This window comes from Leopardus geoffroyi, chromosome C1, assembly GCF_018350155.1.
Source record: "Leopardus geoffroyi isolate Oge1 chromosome C1, O.geoffroyi_Oge1_pat1.0, whole genome shotgun sequence".
NCBI lineage: Eukaryota > Metazoa > Chordata > Mammalia > Carnivora > Felidae > Leopardus > Leopardus geoffroyi.
In genome coordinates this window covers 34910773-34929072 of record NC_059328.1, presented here as the reverse complement: position 1 = coordinate 34929072, position 18300 = coordinate 34910773, and the positions used below count along the sequence as shown (strand labels likewise).

General features: G+C 48.1%; 1 protein-coding gene and 1 long non-coding RNA gene across 13 annotated transcripts in view; one reads left to right on the top strand and one right to left on the bottom strand.

The window, feature by feature from the left end:
* Positions 1–281: 281 nt before the first annotated feature.
* Positions 282–17729, bottom strand: LOC123597768. The gene is made up of 3 exons (XR_006712252.1): positions 17530–17729; positions 16821–16839; positions 282–990 (listed from the first exon to the last, which is right to left on the bottom strand). It is a non-coding gene; the product is annotated as an uncharacterized LOC123597768 (long non-coding RNA).
* A 90-nt stretch (positions 17730–17819) lies between these two features.
* The window catches only part of ERI3 (ERI1 exoribonuclease family member 3), a 128418-nt gene continuing 127937 nt past the window's right edge, over positions 17820–18300 (top strand). For 6 of the 12 annotated variants that reach the window (XM_045477069.1, XM_045477077.1, XM_045477071.1 and 3 more), the window contains exon 1: positions 17885–18246. In XM_045477069.1, the coding sequence (XP_045333025.1) occupies positions 18112–18246 (135 nt within the window). In that variant the 5' untranslated portion in view covers positions 17885–18111. The other 6 variants (XM_045477079.1, XM_045477073.1, XM_045477075.1 and 3 more) reach the window with 6 other exon arrangements.

Below are 18300 nucleotides of genomic sequence, written 5' to 3'. Positions count from 1 at the left end.
CCTGCTTTGGCATCTGATTTAATACTGCATCCTGTCTGCCAACTCCTATACCCAGGCACTACTGATCTCCTTACTCTGCTCTACTTATTCTTTATTCCTTAGAACTTATCACAATTATCATCTTCCAACATACTTAATGATAACTTACTTATTTGCTTATGGTTTTTTTGCCTGCTTCCTCCCCCCCACCCCAGAATGTAACCTCAATATGAATAGAGGTCTTATTTTGTTTTTGACTGTCATGTGTTGTGTTCCCTAGGAAGCAGATTCCGGGACAAAGATTAGCATACAAGATGTTTAATAAACTGCTCTTGGGATCAACACCAATAGAAGGAAGCCTGATTAGGCAGAGGGAGAAGCTGAATTGTGAAGCAGTCCCAACAAAGTCCTCAGCTAATCCTATAGGAAGCCCTGGAGCTGGGATGGTCTTTCAGAGTCATCCATAGTTGGGACAAGTGGGCTGGATCTTTATGTCTCAGTATTGATCAGTCATTGATGCGAATTGTCCTTAGAAGGAGATAGGACCTTGAACAAAGAAATTTTCTTCAGCAGCCATCCCCCAACAAGGCTAACAGTTGAGGGCTGCTAGCAGCACTCCCAGCAACTGGAGGAACTGGTCCTTCATTCCTAAAGGCAGCAGATCACTGCATTCACTGTAATCTACCCTGGTACCACTTGGATTCACTTTTTCATATTAGTTCTGAGAGCACATCCTCCAGGATTTCAGTGGGCCTCTCTTCCCAGGGGAAACTTACAGAAGAGGAAGGTTTGAAGAATGACTACAGACCCCACTATTGGAGCTGATCTCAGGGTCACAGCTTTTATCCATTTCACTCCTTCTCTGATCACAATGCCAGATTCCTTTCACCTTCAGCTAGCACATCTGTTGGTCATGGTAGTTTGGTTTGTGGCATGATGAAGATTCACATCCTTGAGGGATCTCAGACTGGTTACCATGCCCTTCTCAGGCTGGGGTTGTTGCACTTGTCCCTATACCATTAAATTAGGAGAAGGGAGTACTAACAGATCACGTGTCACATGAATCACCTGGCTACTCCCATTGTGTAACAGCAGCCCTACTGCCTCCTGATGATCTAAGCCAATTACCTCTGCCAAGATACAGTGACTTTTCTTCTTGCCTGTGTCCTTGGCATGAAGAACCTGAAGAAGCCAGAACGCAGCCATCTCATATAGTTTAGTGGGACTCTTGCTGTGTCTTCTAACAGAAATGCTCCCCTTTGGGAATCAGCTATTCTAAATTTGCAAAGCGCAGCATAACATATTCCACAAGTGGATCACTGGGAGTAATTATAATGAGACCTTGGTTTCTGGACCCCAATGGGGACACATCTACATATAAAGGTCTTTGATTTAAAATGCATGCTGTGTCCCACAATAGAGTTTCTCAATCTTAGCACTATTGACATTTGGGGCTGGATGATTCTTTATTTGGAGGTGGGGAGGAGAGGGACAGGATTGTCCTATGCACTGTACGATGCACACCTCTGACTTCTACCTACTGTATACCAGTAGCACTACCTCTCCTTCTCCCCTCCTCCAGTGGAGAAAATGAAAAATGTCTTCAGACATTACCCAATTGCCCTAGGAGACAAAACTGTCCCCAGTTGAGAGTCAGTATCCAAAAAGATGGTGCTCCATTCTCATAAAGTATCATCTCCTAGCTGGTGGTTCAGCTGTGCCTTCAATAGGTCATTGCATTGTTCAATTAGGTTAGCAGCTTCCAGGTGCTGTAGCATGTGACACAACCAATGGACCTTATGTTATGGGCTCACTCTTGCACCTCCATTGCTATAAAGTAGATCCATTGGTATGATATGGTAGGTAGCATATAAGATTGTATGCTGATGGATCAAGCACTTTATAAGCTTTCTTTCTTTTTTTTTTTTTTTTTTCAACGTTTATTTATTTTTGGGACAGAGAGAGACAGAGCATGAACGGGGGAGGGGCAGAGAGAGAGGGAGACACAGAATCGGAAACAGGCTCCAGGCTCTGAGCCATCAGCCCAGAGCCTGACGCGGGGCTCGAACTCATGGACCACGAGATCGTGACCTGGCTGAAGTCGGACGCTTAACCGACTGCGCCACCCAGGCGCCCCTATAAGCTTTCTTTTGATGGCACTGGCTATAGCCCTGTAGGCAGGAAACACAAACTCATAACCAGAATATAGATCTATTCCTGAGTGAATTTCCGCTTCTTCCAAAATGGAAAGGGCCCAAAATAATCAACTTGCCATCAATTGGCTGATTGATCTCCTCAATGGATGGTGCCATCCTGGGGACTTTGCATTGGTCTCTGTGACTAGCAGATTGAACATTCCACAGTGGCAGTAGCTAGGCCAGCCCTGGTAAGTGGGAACTCATGCTCTTGGGCCTGTGCATAACTTCCAAAATCCCTGCCATCATAGTTACTTTATCCATGCATTCATCATGCTGAGACTGGGGTAGCCAATGATAGAAGCTGACTGGTGTCAGTGGGATGAGTCATTTTATTTACTTAATGGTTTAATTCCCCTCCCATGGTGGATAGTCACTAGTGGGCACTAACATGTAATACAAAGATCTTCACACTTTGTGCCCATTCTCATATATCTGTTCACTGGCTACGACCCCAGGCCTCCTTGTCTGTGACCTTACAGTCTTGCCCCTTCCAGTTAGCACAGTCATTACCACTGCTCATGAGTCCATAAATATTCTATCCTTGAATCCCTTTGCTTTTTACATAAAGTAAACGACTAGGGGCCCTGCCCATTGGGAGGATCTTCCCTCTCCACTGTCTTTCAGTATAGCCACTGTCCATTTCAGCTTGTACTCACATACTGCATCAACCCACCCATGAACTAAGGTGGGGCTTTTCCCTCCTATTTTCTGGTCATAAGGAGGCCCTCTGTACAAGTTAGATGTGCAGATGAGAGGCACTGGCTGCACCGGTGGTAGATGACATGGGAGCCTGCGATACTGTGCTGCGGCTTGCTTGTGCCCTCCAGTTCTACCCATACTCGACCTCACATGTAGCTCTTCTATCTTAGGATGGACTGTCACTGGGCCTGAGTAACCTCATGACTCAGCGGATCTCAGAATTCAGTTTTAGTGAGAGGATGAAGTTATAAGACCTGCCTGAAAAACCATGCAGCAGCAGAGGGAGTACAGGCACCCAGAGAAGATCTGAAGGGATAAAGTGGAGGTGAAGGGGAATCAAGATGTTTTCTCTACTACTGTTTTAATTTGATTAAATCCTATTCCATCTGTGTAAGTTACTTTTTTCTGTTCCAGTTTTTCTGTACTAAGTTCTTCACACAAACTGTTATGAATTATTAATTTAATCTATACTACATATATTAATTTAATCTATACTACATATGAAGTAGGCACTATTATTATTATTCCCATTTTACAGAAGAAGCTGAGATGTAGGGAGGTTAAGTAACTTCTTAAGGAGCACAGAGTTGGTGCTCCTTAAGAACAAAGTCTGGGGGCGCCTGGGTGGCGCAGTCGGTTAAGCGTCCGACTTCAGCCAGGTCACGATCTCGCGGTCCGTGAGTTCGAGCCCCGCGTCGGGCTCTGGGCTGATGGCTCAGAGCCTGGAGCCTGTTTCCGATTCTGTGTCTCCCTCTCTCTCTGCCCCTCCCCCGTTCATGCTCTGTCTCTCTCTGTCCCAAAAATAAATAAACGTTGAAAAAAAAAATTAAAAAAAAAAAAAAAGAACAAAGTCTGAATTCCAGGACTGTCTGACTCCAAGGCCTAATCTTTATTATTTTTTTTTTCATTTTTTTTTTTCAACGTTTATTTATTTTTGGGACAGAGAGAGACAGAGCATGAATGGGGGAGGGGCAGAGAGAGAGAGAGAGACACAGAACTGGAAACAGGCTCCAGGCTCTGAGCCATCAGCCCAGAGCCCGACGCGGGGCTCGAACTCACGGACCGCGAGATCGTGACCTGGCTGAAGTCGGACGCTTAACCGACTGCGCCACCCAGGCGCCCCAAGGCCTAATCTTTAAATAGCCACACTATCAGCCAATCTCTTCATGCCAGCTGCCATGAGATAGAATGAGGAATGAGGAAAGAGGTGTGTGTGTGTGTGTGTGTGTGTGTGTGTGTGTGTGTGGTGGGCAGGGGGAGGTTTTTCACTATGGCTGTGCTGTGCTCTGCTGAAGAGCTTCAAGATTTTTACGAGCTCACCCATTCCTTCATCCAACAAATATTCAGTGAATACCTAATTACTATAGGATAAAAATGAGTGAACCAGATGTCTTGCTGCTATACCCTTGCCACTTCTCTTAGCGGAGGTTCTTCTATAAGGGCAGAGTTGCTGCTCAGGACAAGGGTAGGAAAGGGAGGGCATCAATAGAAAAGGCTGCCCAGGTAGCTCATTTGCCCAGGTAGCTCTGTGGGCTGAAGGAGGAATAAGATGGCTTGGCTATTTGGCCCTAAGATGCAAACTGCTCTCCTCTGCTTCCCAAAGCTGCCCCTCTTGGGTCTGGACGGAAGTGTTGATGGTCTGGTCCTCAGAGTTCCTTTAGTTATAGCCTATGTGTCATCTTCCCCTTCTTGGGGATCTCAGTCTTGATGTCTGCAGTACTCTGTCCCACTGTATCATTAAAGTGATTGATTACTTTCTGCCCCGTGGGCCTAAGTTTTACCTATTAAGTAACCACGTCTCTGCCTGTCCCCTGGGTGCATTTTGGAGCTGCAGTCCTACACTAACCCAGTTTTGTTTTTGTTTTTAGTTCAGCCTGGTAATATTAACTACCAAAATAATAATTTACATTTAGTAAGCATGTACTGTGTGCCAGGCCTGTGCCAAAAGCTCTATGGATGACTTTATTTAATTCTGTGTCAGCCCTAGAATGGAGGTCCAGGCTTACTGTTGGAGACAGAGCATGAGGTCAGCATGCAGAAGGGGCTCTTTTGGCCAGGATTGTGCTGCTCCTGTGTCTGTCCTGTGCATTCAGACCACTACAGGACCACCATAGGATCTGGACCCGTTGGCCTTACAACACCCAGCGCCCCCAGCTGAGAGCCCTGTGGTAGAACACACAGGCTTTTTGGTAGCATTCCCCTTGCCCCTTCCCTTCCCTGAACAGGCATCTCTGCCAGGTCAGCTCCCTTTCCCTTGGCTTCCTTTGTGCTTTTCCTGGCCTTGGCTCATGCTGTTCCTTCTGTCCAGAATCCCACTTTTCCTTTTTCTGCCTGGTAAAACCCTTATTTTTCAAGCCTTGCTTTAATGTCATCCTGACCTCCCTGCCCTCCCCTGTCAGAATTAATTGCTCCCTCCTTTTGTGTTGCTCAACTGCACTTATCACAGCGAACTGTAGTTACTTGTTTCACCAATCAGCCTGGGGGAAAGAGAGGCAGAGACCTGTTCTGATTCACCTCCTGGTCTCAGGGGCTCAGGGGCCGCCCAGTAAGTGTTTGCTGAAGCCCACTGGGACTGGAGCAGGGGGCTGTGAAGCTTGACTGAGGATGTCCCTGGGATGGGACCTGGGTTCTCCCTGAATCCCTGCTGTCTGTCTAACCTCTTTCTCTCTGGCTGGCCCAAACTGGATTTCAGAGACTATGACAGGATCCCCCTCAGCGGGAACATGTCTATCTTCTCTCCCCTCCAGATGAATCCCCTCTTCAGTGGCCAGCCGGCCTGCCTGCCTCCCTCCTGGACCCCTTCTAGCCTGGTGCTCCCCGCTCTCCCCGTTTAGCGGCATCTGTGGATTTCATTAACTTGCTACTTAACCCCTCTCGCTCAGATCAGCTCTGAAGATGATAAATCAGGCCCAGGGCTCATCCCTGCAGCAGCCAGCCTCTCCACACCCCCCTCTAACGAGGCTCTGGCTGCCCCTATTCATCACTGGCTGCCCTCTCCTTCTCCTGCAGTTTCATTGCTCCTACCCCCTATGCCCCCGTGCAGACGGTGTCAGTGTTGTTATAGCCCAGCCACTTTGGGTTGAATTCTGGATGCAGATTCAGGACAGATTCTGGAGCTGGTAAGCTTCCTAGACCAGACCACATCTGTCCCTGGGGAGCTGTGGGTCTTGGTTCCCTGGGTGGGGGTGGAGGGAGGTTAGTCCAAAGGTAGGATCCAGCGGCTACAGGAGAGGGAGTCTCTGGCCTGGAAAAGGATGCGAGGGCTAAGGGAGCAGAGGGCTCCCTTCCTAGCTATAGGACTGCCTTTATTTCTGTGTAGGAGAGGGGAAGGGTGGCTAGAGTAGATGGATCTGTATTCTCCTTCCTTCCTTCCTTCCTTCCTTCCTTCCTTCCTTCCTTCCTCAAGGCCTTGCACTCCCTCCCTGCCTAGATCTTCCCAAGAACCTTCCTTTAAATGGCCTTCTCTGTGGCACTGCTGGTCTTATAGGCACCCATCCTTTCTTACCTCCTCATAGAGTGTGGCTAGGATGAGGACTGCTACAGCAGTGACCCTGGGTGGTTTCCTGGATATCTCTGTAAAAGCCTGCCTGGCTCATGCAGCCCCTGGGACCAGTGCTAACTCACTCTGACTTTGTGCTGCCCTCACACTCCTTCCCCCAAAAGCTCCCCCACAGTGGTAAAGCTGCTCTGAGACTCCTTTCTCACCCTCATCTTTCTAGCTTCCCCTTCCCTTACTTCTTGAGCTCCCCTGCTTAAGTAAACTCAACCTGTGAGCCCTCTATCCTTTTGCCACCTGTCACAGAGGCTGCCATTCTGCTCCCTGGGTGGATCACCTACACCTCAGTGGAGGGCTAGAACTGGCTAGCAATGTGGTTTTCCTCGACTTAGCAAAAGGGTCCCTTTTCCTCCCACCCTCCACCCCAGCTGCTTCTCTAAGCCCTGCCCAAGTACCATCTTTAATCTTCCTTTCTCTGTGCAGTTACCTTTCCCTCTCTCTCTCAGGCCCCCCTGACTTCTCTTTCCTTCCTTCCCATGCCCCCTCTCCTCTTCCGTTCTTCCATTTATAGGCATAGACTCCCTAAAAGGGACCTAGCTCTTTTGTAGTTCTAATCAGGGTCCTTCTGGTTTTCTCTGCCCTTAGAGATCTCTCCTCTCTGGGCCCCCTCTTATTACCTCCATCTGTCCCCTCCACCCCCCATTCTCACCTTCATTCCAGCCTACTCAGGAGACAGTATCCTGCCCCCACCCCTAGTTTCCTCCCTACCCCTTCCCAGGCCCTGCAGTAATCAGCTGTCCCCCCCCTCCCCCCCCCCCCCGCTGCCGCTTCTCTGGCATTCTCCTTTTGAAGGGAGCAGGGTCAAAGCCATTGGATATTCACCCAGCAACACCCCCACCACCACGTGTGCTTTTGTCAGGTGCTATTTCTACAATGTCTTCATTACCTCCTAATTGGCCAAATCTCTTTTCTTTATTTTTCTTGTTAAAGACAGATTTAAAGAACGAGTTCAGTAGCTCAGCCATTTTCAGACCATCATTAATTTCCCACCTTCTTATTTATTAATGGGGCAACTTCCTTGCTGGTATTTCTTGTTCCCTGGATATCTCTGTAAAAGCCTGCCTGGCTCATGCAGCCCCTGGGACCAGCGCTAACTCACTCTGACTTTGTGCTGCCCTCAGCTGCTCTGGCATTCCCTCCACAGCCCCCCTGCTCTTGCAGCCCTCCTTAGTCAAGACCCCTTTACCCACACACCCTGAGTGAGACTCCCAGTTCTCTCTTCCATCCCTTCTCCCTTTCCACGGTGTTCCTGGTTCTACACTAAGCCAAACAAATGCATGCATGCTGTCTCATTGACTCCTCAAAATCTTAAGAACAAAAGAGCAGACTAAAGCTCAGGGAGCAGCGCTGACTTGCACAGGGTCACAAGGTAGGGCCAGGATGTGAACGTGTTTTTACCTGGCCCCACACTAGGGAATTTCGTCTTTGCCAGCCCACCTCAGGGAAGGCCAATTCAGGGAAGCTCGCAGAGAAAGGTCACATTTAGGGTAAGTAGTGATAGAGAGGGAAATTCCAGGACCAGTGAGAAGGCAGCAGCACAGTGGGAAATAGAAGTCAGTGGCCCGAGGATTAGGAGGGCTGTGGTCAGCAAGGAGTGTTGCTGAGAAGGACCTGTCTCCTTCTTTGGTACCTGACCTCTCTGTGTTCTACTTTCTTACCCTCCAGCACCGGTTAGCTAAAGGACTTGTGTTCTAACGGGGACATTACTAACTATGGGAGTAGTTATCTGGGGACTCTTTCTATGCCTCTGAAGGCTGGATCTGTGCACATGCTCTTTTTGAGGCCTTTTGATTCTAGTTCTCTAGGAGACTCAGCCCTTCTGCCCAGGTGAGGGGGTTGATCCTGCTGTTGCTCACAAATCCCTGCCTGTGCATGGGTGTAGGTAAGAATCAGTAAGCGTGGGGCTCCTCAGGAGGACAGCTACTGCCCTAGAATCCAGGCCCCAGGTCCCAGCATATGCTGACTCCACCAGTAGCTCCTAAACCTCTAATATAAGTGATGGGGACTTATGGTATGGTCTTTTTAAGATCTTTCCATAATCAGGAATACTCCTGTTATCCCCTAGGCTCTGAGCCCAGACTCCAGGTGAGGCCCTGTTGTGCCCAGGGCCTAGTGGCTAAGGCTGTAACTGCTTCCACATTGCTGGCAAGAGATGAGAAGGTGATGAGAATAGTGATCCCAAGTCTGGGTGCAGGCCTAAACAGATAGCTTCAAGACCCTCGTGGCTGCCTCTAAACGCCAAGTCATCGTTCTTCTCTTTGGAAAAGAAAACTGTGGGCAGCCCCATAGAAGGATCCAGGAAGGAAAGGGAGAAAGAGAACTCAGGGCAGAATCATTTTGTTCAATCTGGGGCCTCAACTGGCCCTCCAGCAGTGGTATCTGGGAGCAGCAGCAGTGCAGGGGAGGAGTCCCCTGAGGCCAAGCCCTGGGAGCCATGTTTTTACACTAAAAGACCTTGTTTCTTGTCTCGTCCTGGTCATAACCCTGCTTAATAGAGACATTAAGATGAATGATTGAAGCTGCCTCTTTCCTTGCAGCCAGAAGGAGGGGCAGCCTGGGTGACCCCGGACAGAGGGGACACTGCGGGGATGGGGTTGAGGTAGGAGGGGATCCACAAAGGATCCCTCTCCAACACAGAGCCTCAGTTTTCGCAGGCTGAAGCCTCCTGTCCCAAAAGTGGCCCCAAGGACTGCTTCCTCCCAAGGGCAAGGCTTCTCTGCACTGACCTCCAAGGCTGCCTCTGGCTCCCCAGCATTAGAGAGGGGCTAATGGCAGCAGGAAAAGCCATCATAGGTAGATAAGGGATGACAGGGACTTTTGTTTTTACAGGCTTCCAAAAGGACTTTGATAAGCTTCCACACACACAAGTTTTCATATTTATGAAAATAATACCTAGCAGTTATTGGGTGTTCTCTGCATGTTTCAGAGGCTATGCTTTATATGCATTGACATACTGATTCTCACAACAGTCTCATGATGCAGAAATAATTATTATCCCCAATTTACAGGTGAGAAGACTGAAGCTTAGAGAAGTTAAGCCACTTGCCCAAGGTCACCCAGCTAATGTGTAGTATAGCTGGGCTATGAATCCAGGCAGTTTTACTTCAGAGCCTGGGCTGGGAATGGCTGTCATCATATACCACCTCCAGTCTTAAAAACTGTCAGAGTCGAGGATTGGGAGGCTGGTTGGAAGGATTGGAGTTTTTGTATCAGATAGGGAATTGATTTAGAGGTCAGAGACAACTGTTAGGGATAAACAGGCTCATTTCTGGATGGGGCTGCAGAAGTGGTGGGGGCCCCAGGGAGTACCACTAAGACAGGCCTCATTTACCATGTTTATGACAGGTCTGGCAGAGGGCAGCTCAGGGAAAGCTGCCTCTTCTGAGATGATACCAAATACTTTTGGGCAGGAAAATGTCTTGCTTTTTGTTTTCTCTCAGCGCCCCAGCCCTGCCCCTGGTTCTCTGCTAGACGGACATATAGCAAATACATATTCAATAAACAGCTTCTAAAAGATAGGCACTTCTTAAAAGCGAAGAGCCACAGCAGCCTTGGACCATTTTCAGCAGAAAGAATGCTCTGTGCTTGCAGATGTAAGTGGATGCATTTAGGGAAGATGGGCCAGAGGGATTGCTACTCCATGTGAGGCCTGGGGACCAGCAGCATCAACATCACTAAGGAATCTGTTAGAAATGCAGAATCTAGGCCTTTCCCAGACCCCATAATCAGTTTGCATTTTAACAAGATTCCCAGGTGACTAGAATGCACACTAAAGTTTGAGAAGCACTGCTCTAACACAGAACAGACCTAGTCACTGCTCTGCTTCAAACCTGTCAGTGGCTTTCTAATGCTCTCAAGCTCAAGTCCAAACCCATTAAGAAGGTTTACTTTAAAACCAGGCATGATCTTGGGCTCCTGGGTAGCTTGGTTGGTTAAGCGCCGACTTTGGGTCAGGTCTTAATGGTTCTTGAGTTCAAGCCCTACGTCGGGCTCTGTGCTGATAGCTCAGAGCCTGGAGCCTGCTCTCCCTCTCTGTGAGGGATTCTGTGTCTCCCTCTCTCTGACCCTTCTCCTCTCATGCTCTGTCCCCCTCTCTCTCAAGAATAAATAAACACCTTAAAAAATTTTTTTAAAAAAAGACTAGGCATGATCTAACCCTTGCCTACTTCAAACTCCTCTTTCACCACTGGCTCTGTCACACGTTCTGCTCCAATAGCACTGAGTTTCTTCCCATCCACATGTAGGCCATTTCTTTGCCTCATGACTTTGCTCATGTTATTCCCATTGCCTGGAATGCCCTGTCTTCTTGTCTTCCCCCCACTCCTTGGTCTGGGAAATTACTACTCAAAACACACTGGACTTCAATGTTAAACCTTTCCAGCTGTGATTAGTGCCTCCTCTTCAAACTTTCATTGTAAGTGGTCTGTCTCTATGATCACAGTTATCACTCTGAAGTGACACATTTCTTTACCAGTGTCTCCGTCATTATAGTGTAAGCTTTACGAGGGCAGGAACTGTGTCTATTGCTCATGCTTTTGTCCCATGCTTTCAAGGAGCCTGGCACAAAGCAGGTATTTAAAGAATGTTGTTGAATCTTTTTTTTTTTTTTTTTTTTTTTAATTTTTTTTTTTCAATGTTTATTTATTTTTGGGACAGAGAGAGACAGAGCATGAACGAGGGAGGGGCAGAGAGAGAGGGAGACACAGAATCGGAAACAGGCTCCAGGCTCTGAGCCATCAGCCCAGAGCCCGACGCGGGGCTCGAACTCACGGACCGCGAGATCGTGACCTGGCTGAAGTCGGACACTTAACCGACTGCGCCACCCAGGCGCCCCAAGAATGTTGTTGAATCTTGAAAAATTACACACTTTAAGAAGAGTGGGCTCAAGCTCTTAGTTTAGCTGAGGTTGTTGGAGGAGATCCCCCTGAAGGCTTCAGATGCCTCCTAAAAGCCCCATAGCATCTTTCAGGTCCTGAGGGGTGTGGTCAGACACTGCCTATAGATTAAAAATGCCAAGGGGCTCCTGGCTGGCTCAGTCAGTATAGCACATGATTCTCCATCTCAGGGTTGTGAGTTCAAGCCCCATGTTGGATGTGGAGTCAACTAAAAAAAAAAAAAGAACACTGAGCAAGACCCTGGTCCTGTGGATGCCATGCTGCACAGGACACACAGATGGGGTTTAGGGCTCAGAGAGGGGAAGGAACAATCACTTGAGGATCAGGAAATGCTTCCTGGGGCAGAGCACATTTCTCTGGGGGTTCAGTGGTAGAGTTGAAAATGGGGAGGTTACTCCTAGTTGAGAGAGCACCACCAGCAAATAAAGTCTTGGAGGTAAGGAAATACAAAGCACCTTGATGAGTAATAGTCCTTTTGTCCTGGAAGAGAGGGGGAGGTAAAGAACTACTAGGAAATAAGGCTGGAAATGTAGGTTGGAGCCTGAGTTGTAAAGCACTTGAAGGCCAAGTCAAGACCAGGAAGGAAGAACTATGAAATCACAAGGGGTCCAGTGGAAGAACAAGGCTGTATTAGTCTAGGAAGATCAAGGAAAGTAGCAGGCAGTACAAGTTTATTCACTAAATGTTGGGGGAAATATGCAGTGTAATGGGGGTCCTAGTGGGTTGGGGATGATACTGGGCTACATCCACTGTGAGGAGTTAGGCAATATCCCCTGACCTAAACATCTATTTGAATCTACTGTTTTACATGGGGGTACAAAGCCTCTCAGAGAAAAATAAATTTGAACCAAACCTGGCCAGTATACACCAACATGATTGGAGTAGGGGTATGTGAACAACACAATGAACACCAGATTGCTAGAAGGGCCAGCAGAGCTTGGGAGAGAGAGGCTTAATGATAGAGGAGGGAGGAGTCTGGAAGATGAGCCAATTTCCACAGTAAGACTGATGGTTGAAGAGGACCATGGCTCTGGTTCTTTGTGATGGTTCTTACATAAACTCACCCTATCCCAGCTACTCTCATGGTTGTAGGCATGCAGAATGAGTTAAATAAGTGGAAAGAGCTGTCTCTGAAACACTTAAGAACTCAAACATTCTGCTGTAGGGCTTCACATCCTCTTAGCTAAATGAAATATGGAGGGATTCTTCTTACTTTGTGAGAGAGTGCTGTGCTCTCACATGGTCATGATACCATGAGAATTCAGCATATCAGGCAGAGGCATTCAAGGCCAGCATCCATGGTGCACTTAGTGACAGAAACCAGTGGAGCACAGTAGCTTTGACTGATCCATGGGCACAACTGAAGCTTTTTAAAGAAACATCGCTAGGGATTGTTATTTCTATAGGAGCAGGTAGAGGTCTAGAATTAGCAAGACTGGTGTATTAATGTTAACATAAACTCCTTGATGCTACTAGCTGCAATAGATGGTAGGGAATATCTGCAATGCTACAGACAAACTACAAGGCAGTCTATGGAATAGAAACAGAGCCACCAGGAGGCAGCAGTTCATGAGTGTGTTTGAAAAAATTGAGGGAGCCTGGTTTGGTGGAGAAGAGACATCAGTACCACTCCAAAGGGTCCAGGGTGAATGCAGACATCTGATCAGTGATAGGAAGCTCTAACAGGCAGTAGGAGAGAGTTGAACTTGAAGCTGTGATGGGAACAGGCAAAAGGTGGGAGCACTGGTGGCTGATGACCAACCTCAGGAGAAGGGTGGGTACTGTGGTAGATGCTTTCTTCACTTTTTTGGTTATGCAGATATTATCTCCACTTCATAGTGGAGGAAACAGGCCAAGATAAGGTGACTGCTTATTCATCAAATATACTCACTTGGAATATAAAGATGATTAAAACACAGTCCTCTTCTTTGAGGACCACAGAATATTGTAGGTGAAAGATACAGAGGCAGACAAGGGCAGGCATAAGCACAAGGTGCAATGACACCACAAAGATGTTTCCCAAGTCACAGAGTCAGTAAATGTCAGAGCCAGGAATCAATTCCTGGATTGTCTAGATTCAAACCTTAGCATCTTCCACCACTCTAGCCACACAGCAATAGTTGTCAGAGTCCAAGTTCTGAGGAAGGGCAGTAGCCCTTGATGCTGGCAGGAAATTTTTAAGAGCAAGAAGAGGACAATGGGAATTGAGATGTGGCCTGTACAGGTGGCCCAGCAGCAGCTCAGGTCCAGAAGAGATGATGGTGCCCTCAAGGTTACCAGGTCATGGAGGCCCTCCCCTAGGGTAGGACTGATTCCAGAGCCTAGAGGTGGCAGTGTGTGGTTTTAGTTATAGAAGGCAATGGAGGCAATAAACCAGGCTGGTTCTTAGAGAGGCACATTGGGACCAAAGAACGGAGGGTCTCAAAAATCAAGTTGCGATTGAGAGGAGAGGCTATATTGGGAGTGGCAGTGGGGAAATGGGAATGAAATCAGACAATTTTGGGGCTGGAAGGAAAACTTGCCCAGTCTCTAGGATCATCATCTCCTTTTTGCTTCTGTTGAGTTCAATAGATCCTGACAGGATTGTCTGCCTTTTTAAAAACAACTTTCTTTCTTCCTTCCTTCCTTCTTGTTTTATTTATTTAAGTAATCTCTACAGTCAACATGGGGCTCAAACCCATGACCCTGCAATCAAAAGTCATACTCTTTTCTGACAGCCAGGTGCCCCAAACAACTCTTTTGCTTTAAAACCTTGTCTTTTTTCTCCCCTCTGAGCACCAGATCTAGAAGAGGCCTGGGGCCCCAATCTTTTCTAATGCTTTGCCTCTGCTGACTAGAGTGGCTAGATAGCCCAAGCCAACCTTCCATAGTTGGGGTAGGACTGTGAGCCACATCTCTGGGGCATGTGAATCACCACACTCTCTTAACAGTGGGCAAGGCAGGGAGAAATCAGAGAATGAGAGCTGAAGAGGCTAGGACAGAGAAGGTAAAGTGGAACAGCTTGGGCAAGAGAGCCTCCCTGGGCAGGTGGCTCCATTTGATTTCCGATTTAAAGGGGAGGCTTAGATGGCCAAGAAGAAAAAGGCTAATAAGAAAAATATTAAACTGCAGTGTGTGTGTCCCCAGGGACTTCCTGTTGCCATGACTGACCTCCCGGAGAGCGCCATTCGTTCCCGAGCATGGCAGCTTTATAGGCACTTGTAGGCCTGCAAAGAACACCAATTTGCTGCTGCAGTTTGTTTTGATAACTGAAACTTTCAATAAATCTATATTAAAATCAAAGGGAAAATTAACTAGGCCCCAGTGAGGGGCATAGAGATAAGGGAGCACATTACCACCCTGGCCTCAGCCACCCCACATCCATCTCTTAGTTCAGATTCAGGTCACCAGGGAGATGAATGGCTCAGGCTCATGGGGAACAGCCCTGGGGAAAAGCAGGGTGAAGAAGGCATGACCAGGTCCAGCTCCCACAGCTTCTGCAGCAGAGACTGTGGGCAGTAGGGGGGGGCGGTGAGAAGGTGGGGTGGTGGTGGTGGTCATGGTGGGAAGAAGAGTTGGAGAGAGGTGTGGAGGAGGGGCGAGAATAATAGTAATAAGAGCCAATATTTACTGAACTCTTTATGCTTTATGCTGGATGCCATGCTAAGCATGTTTGTATTTAATTCTACTAAGTAGGTACTAGTATTATCTCCACTCTAGAGATGAAGAAATGGAGCCTCAGAGAGGTAGTGGCTTGCTACAGACGGAGCCAGGACTCAAACCTGAACAGGTTTTCTCGGAGCTCATACTCCTTGTAACCACACTATGCTGTCTTATGCAGCTTACGGGGACTGTGAACAGCAGAAGCAGCTTTCCCGGTTCTTAGATAAAATAGTTTCAGACCCAGTCTGGGTTGTCTCAGCTGTGCCAAGTTTGGGAACTGTCATGCACTGTTCTTGGGTCCTTGGGTTCTCTGCCCTTCCATTGCTTGGTAAGCCCTACGATTGTTGGCCACCCTTGTGGTTTCAAAGGGCAGCAGAAGAACCAACTTGGTCTCTTTAGCTCCTGCTCTCAGTGTTCACTTTAGCTCAGTCGCTTAATCCAGAAGCCCGGAGGCTGCCCAAGGTGTATCTGTGTCTGTGTATTGGACTCAGTTCATCTGCCTCCAAAAATTCACTTGCCCCATCTATACCCCACACCAGGGCTTTGGCCACTTTGTTTTTTGGGCAGCCCAGCTGCCATTACGGTCACTTCATTTACTAACACATCTGGTTGTCTTAGCCTCCTCAGGGATAAGGGTTAGGTTTGGACAGAGCCTCCAATGTGCCCACAGTGATGGGACTGCAGTGGGCCTAATTTGGCCAAACCAGGGGCTATGACTCCTCTCATCATTTCTAGTCTGTTGAACCACTGTGCTTTAGGGTGTGGGATCTGGTGTCCCCTGTGGCTACCGGAGTAGTGGGGTAACACAACTCTCCCTTTCTCCCTGATAAGTGATGGTTTTATATGGCCTAAATAAGAGAGCAACTAGTCGTGTTTCTTTTGAAGCTCTGGTCAACTTTATAATATACAACCTTATATTTTCTTTCTTTTCTTCTCTGCCTCACTTCCCTTTGCCTCCTCAACTCTTGCTGCCCAGGGCTTGTATTTCCCAATGAAGTTTTACCACAATAAGCTTTACTCAGGCTGTTTTCTGGGAAACCATAAAACAGAGGGAATCACAACAGAGCCAAAGGCTTGAGGGAGCCAAATGCTGGGTTGGCAGCGGTGTAAGGCACCACGTATATACTTAGCTCTTAAACTGTTGTATTATTTGAATACATTTTGCCTGGTCTTTGTTCAAAAAGAGCTTATAGTCTGGTAAAGTTCTGGAAGCTGTAAAGGTGAGCTCTAGAGTACCAAGTAGAAAAGAGCACATTCTGGAGAAGTTAAGGGGACCATGGATGGCTCCTTGGAGGATACTGGTGCTGGGCCTTAAAAGAAGCCTCCAATCTATAGACAGTAGGTGTACTTCATTCTTACAGCCAAGAAGGTTGGCTGTGCCCTATTCTTAGGCCAGACTCAGGACATAACAAAGCCAAGGACAGGAGAGACCACCTCAGGGCCTCTCATTTGTCTATTTACTTATCTGTTTGTTTGTTCTGCCTCTCTTTTCTCCTCCCCAATATAAAGGCTTCTCAGGGATACAGGTTTTATGTGTCTTATTCACCAATGAATCCTTAGCAACAGAAACAGTGCCTGACACTTAACAGAGACACTATAAATATATATTGACTGACTAATCAACTGGGATTAATGTCTCGATGACATCAACGGGAGGAAGAAGACTCAATTCCAGCTCTAAGAATCAAAGGTTAGGAAGATGTGCATCCACTTTACCGACCTTGGGTTAAGTGACATCTGTCCCTGCTGATGTTTATTTCCTCATTTGTCCACAAACATTTACCAGATTTCTGCTTTATATTTGGAACTGTGCTGGGTATTACTGATAAACAATATAGAAATAATGCTTACCTTAAGTGAATTTACAGGCCTGGGGGAGAGACAGGGAAATAGACAATTATAAAACAATGCAATAAATTCTGTAAGTGCAGAGTAGAATCACTTAACCTATTATGCAGGATTAAGGAAGACATTCCCTGATAGGGGTATTACTAGGCATTCCCAGTTCAGGCAGGAACCATTATGTTAAAGGTCAGATTTCACAGAGGTAGTAGGGCCCAGAAATTACATCATTTTCTTAAGTGAAAATATGCAAATGGCAGACAGAGGGCTTGGTGACCAAGCTGGTCCCAGAAGATGGTTCCTGGTTGATGGGGAGGCTATCAAAGCCATCGTTGGCCAAGGCCCAGGTTTCCCACTTCAGAACCTGTTACCCATGGCTTCCCAAAGAGCCATAACCAAGATGAAGAAACACGTCTCGGGCTTTGGCCACACTTCCCTCCAGGTGACAGAAGAGACTCTCTGTGGTAGCTCCCTATAGTTGAGGCCAGAATTCTTTTAACTCTGATGTTCCACGGGAACCAACCTGAACAAGTCAGTTCCCTCTTCCGTAGGAAGGCCCTTCAAAAATCTAAGAATTTTATTCTTAGCCTAAATTCTCCCTCCTCTCAGCTCTCCCCAGACCCACCTCAGAATATGGATGATAATAATGACTTGTTGAATGAACTAATCACGAGCAGTCATCTAAATACAACACGTCATTTTATGAGCCTATACTCACCTCATGAGTATATTGGGAGGTGGGAAAACGGAAATGGGGGACCTGGGTCGCTCTAGGTCTTAGAAAGTTTTTGTTATTTAAAAAATTTCTTTCACAGCTCGGAAGTGAACTCCCCCTTCACTCTCTTCTGAGTACGTGCAACCTCAAAACTACAAGTCCCATAAGATCGGACGCGGGGAGTCACCATCTTGACAGCCCTTAGCGCGCATGTCGGCGGGAGAGCAAGCATTTGGGGAGAAGAAGCCCCGCCCCCATGCAGCCCATTGGTCGGAGAAGCAAGCGGCGGGCTCAGTGGTTGGCCACCGCGCCCGCCCGTCAGTCGCGTCGGCCGGGGTCAGAGTGCGCGGAGGTGAGTCGGTGTGTTGTGGACTCGTGGTGCTGGCTGCCGCTGTTGAGGCGGCCGGGAACGGGCGGTGGGGAGCGGGCGGAGCTGGCCTTGCCTCTGCCTGGCTGGCGCCGCAGTCGGCGCGGGCCGCGCCCGCCGCCGTAAACTGCCCCGAGCGCCTGCTGAGGCCGAGGGAGACGTCGGGGCCTGCACCTGGAGGGAGCCTGCCGCGCTGGCCCCGAGGAGGGGGCGTTGCCATGGCGACAGCCTCTCCCGCCGCAGACGGGGGGCGGGGGCGGCCCTGGGAAGGAGGGCTGGTCTCCTGGCCCCCTGCCCCTCCCCTTACTCTCCCCTGGACTTGGATGGGTCCGAGTTGGGGGCAACACCCTGGGGTGGGTGATGGGGAGAGGCCCCCCAGATTGGGCCCTGGTTAATGCATGCGGGGT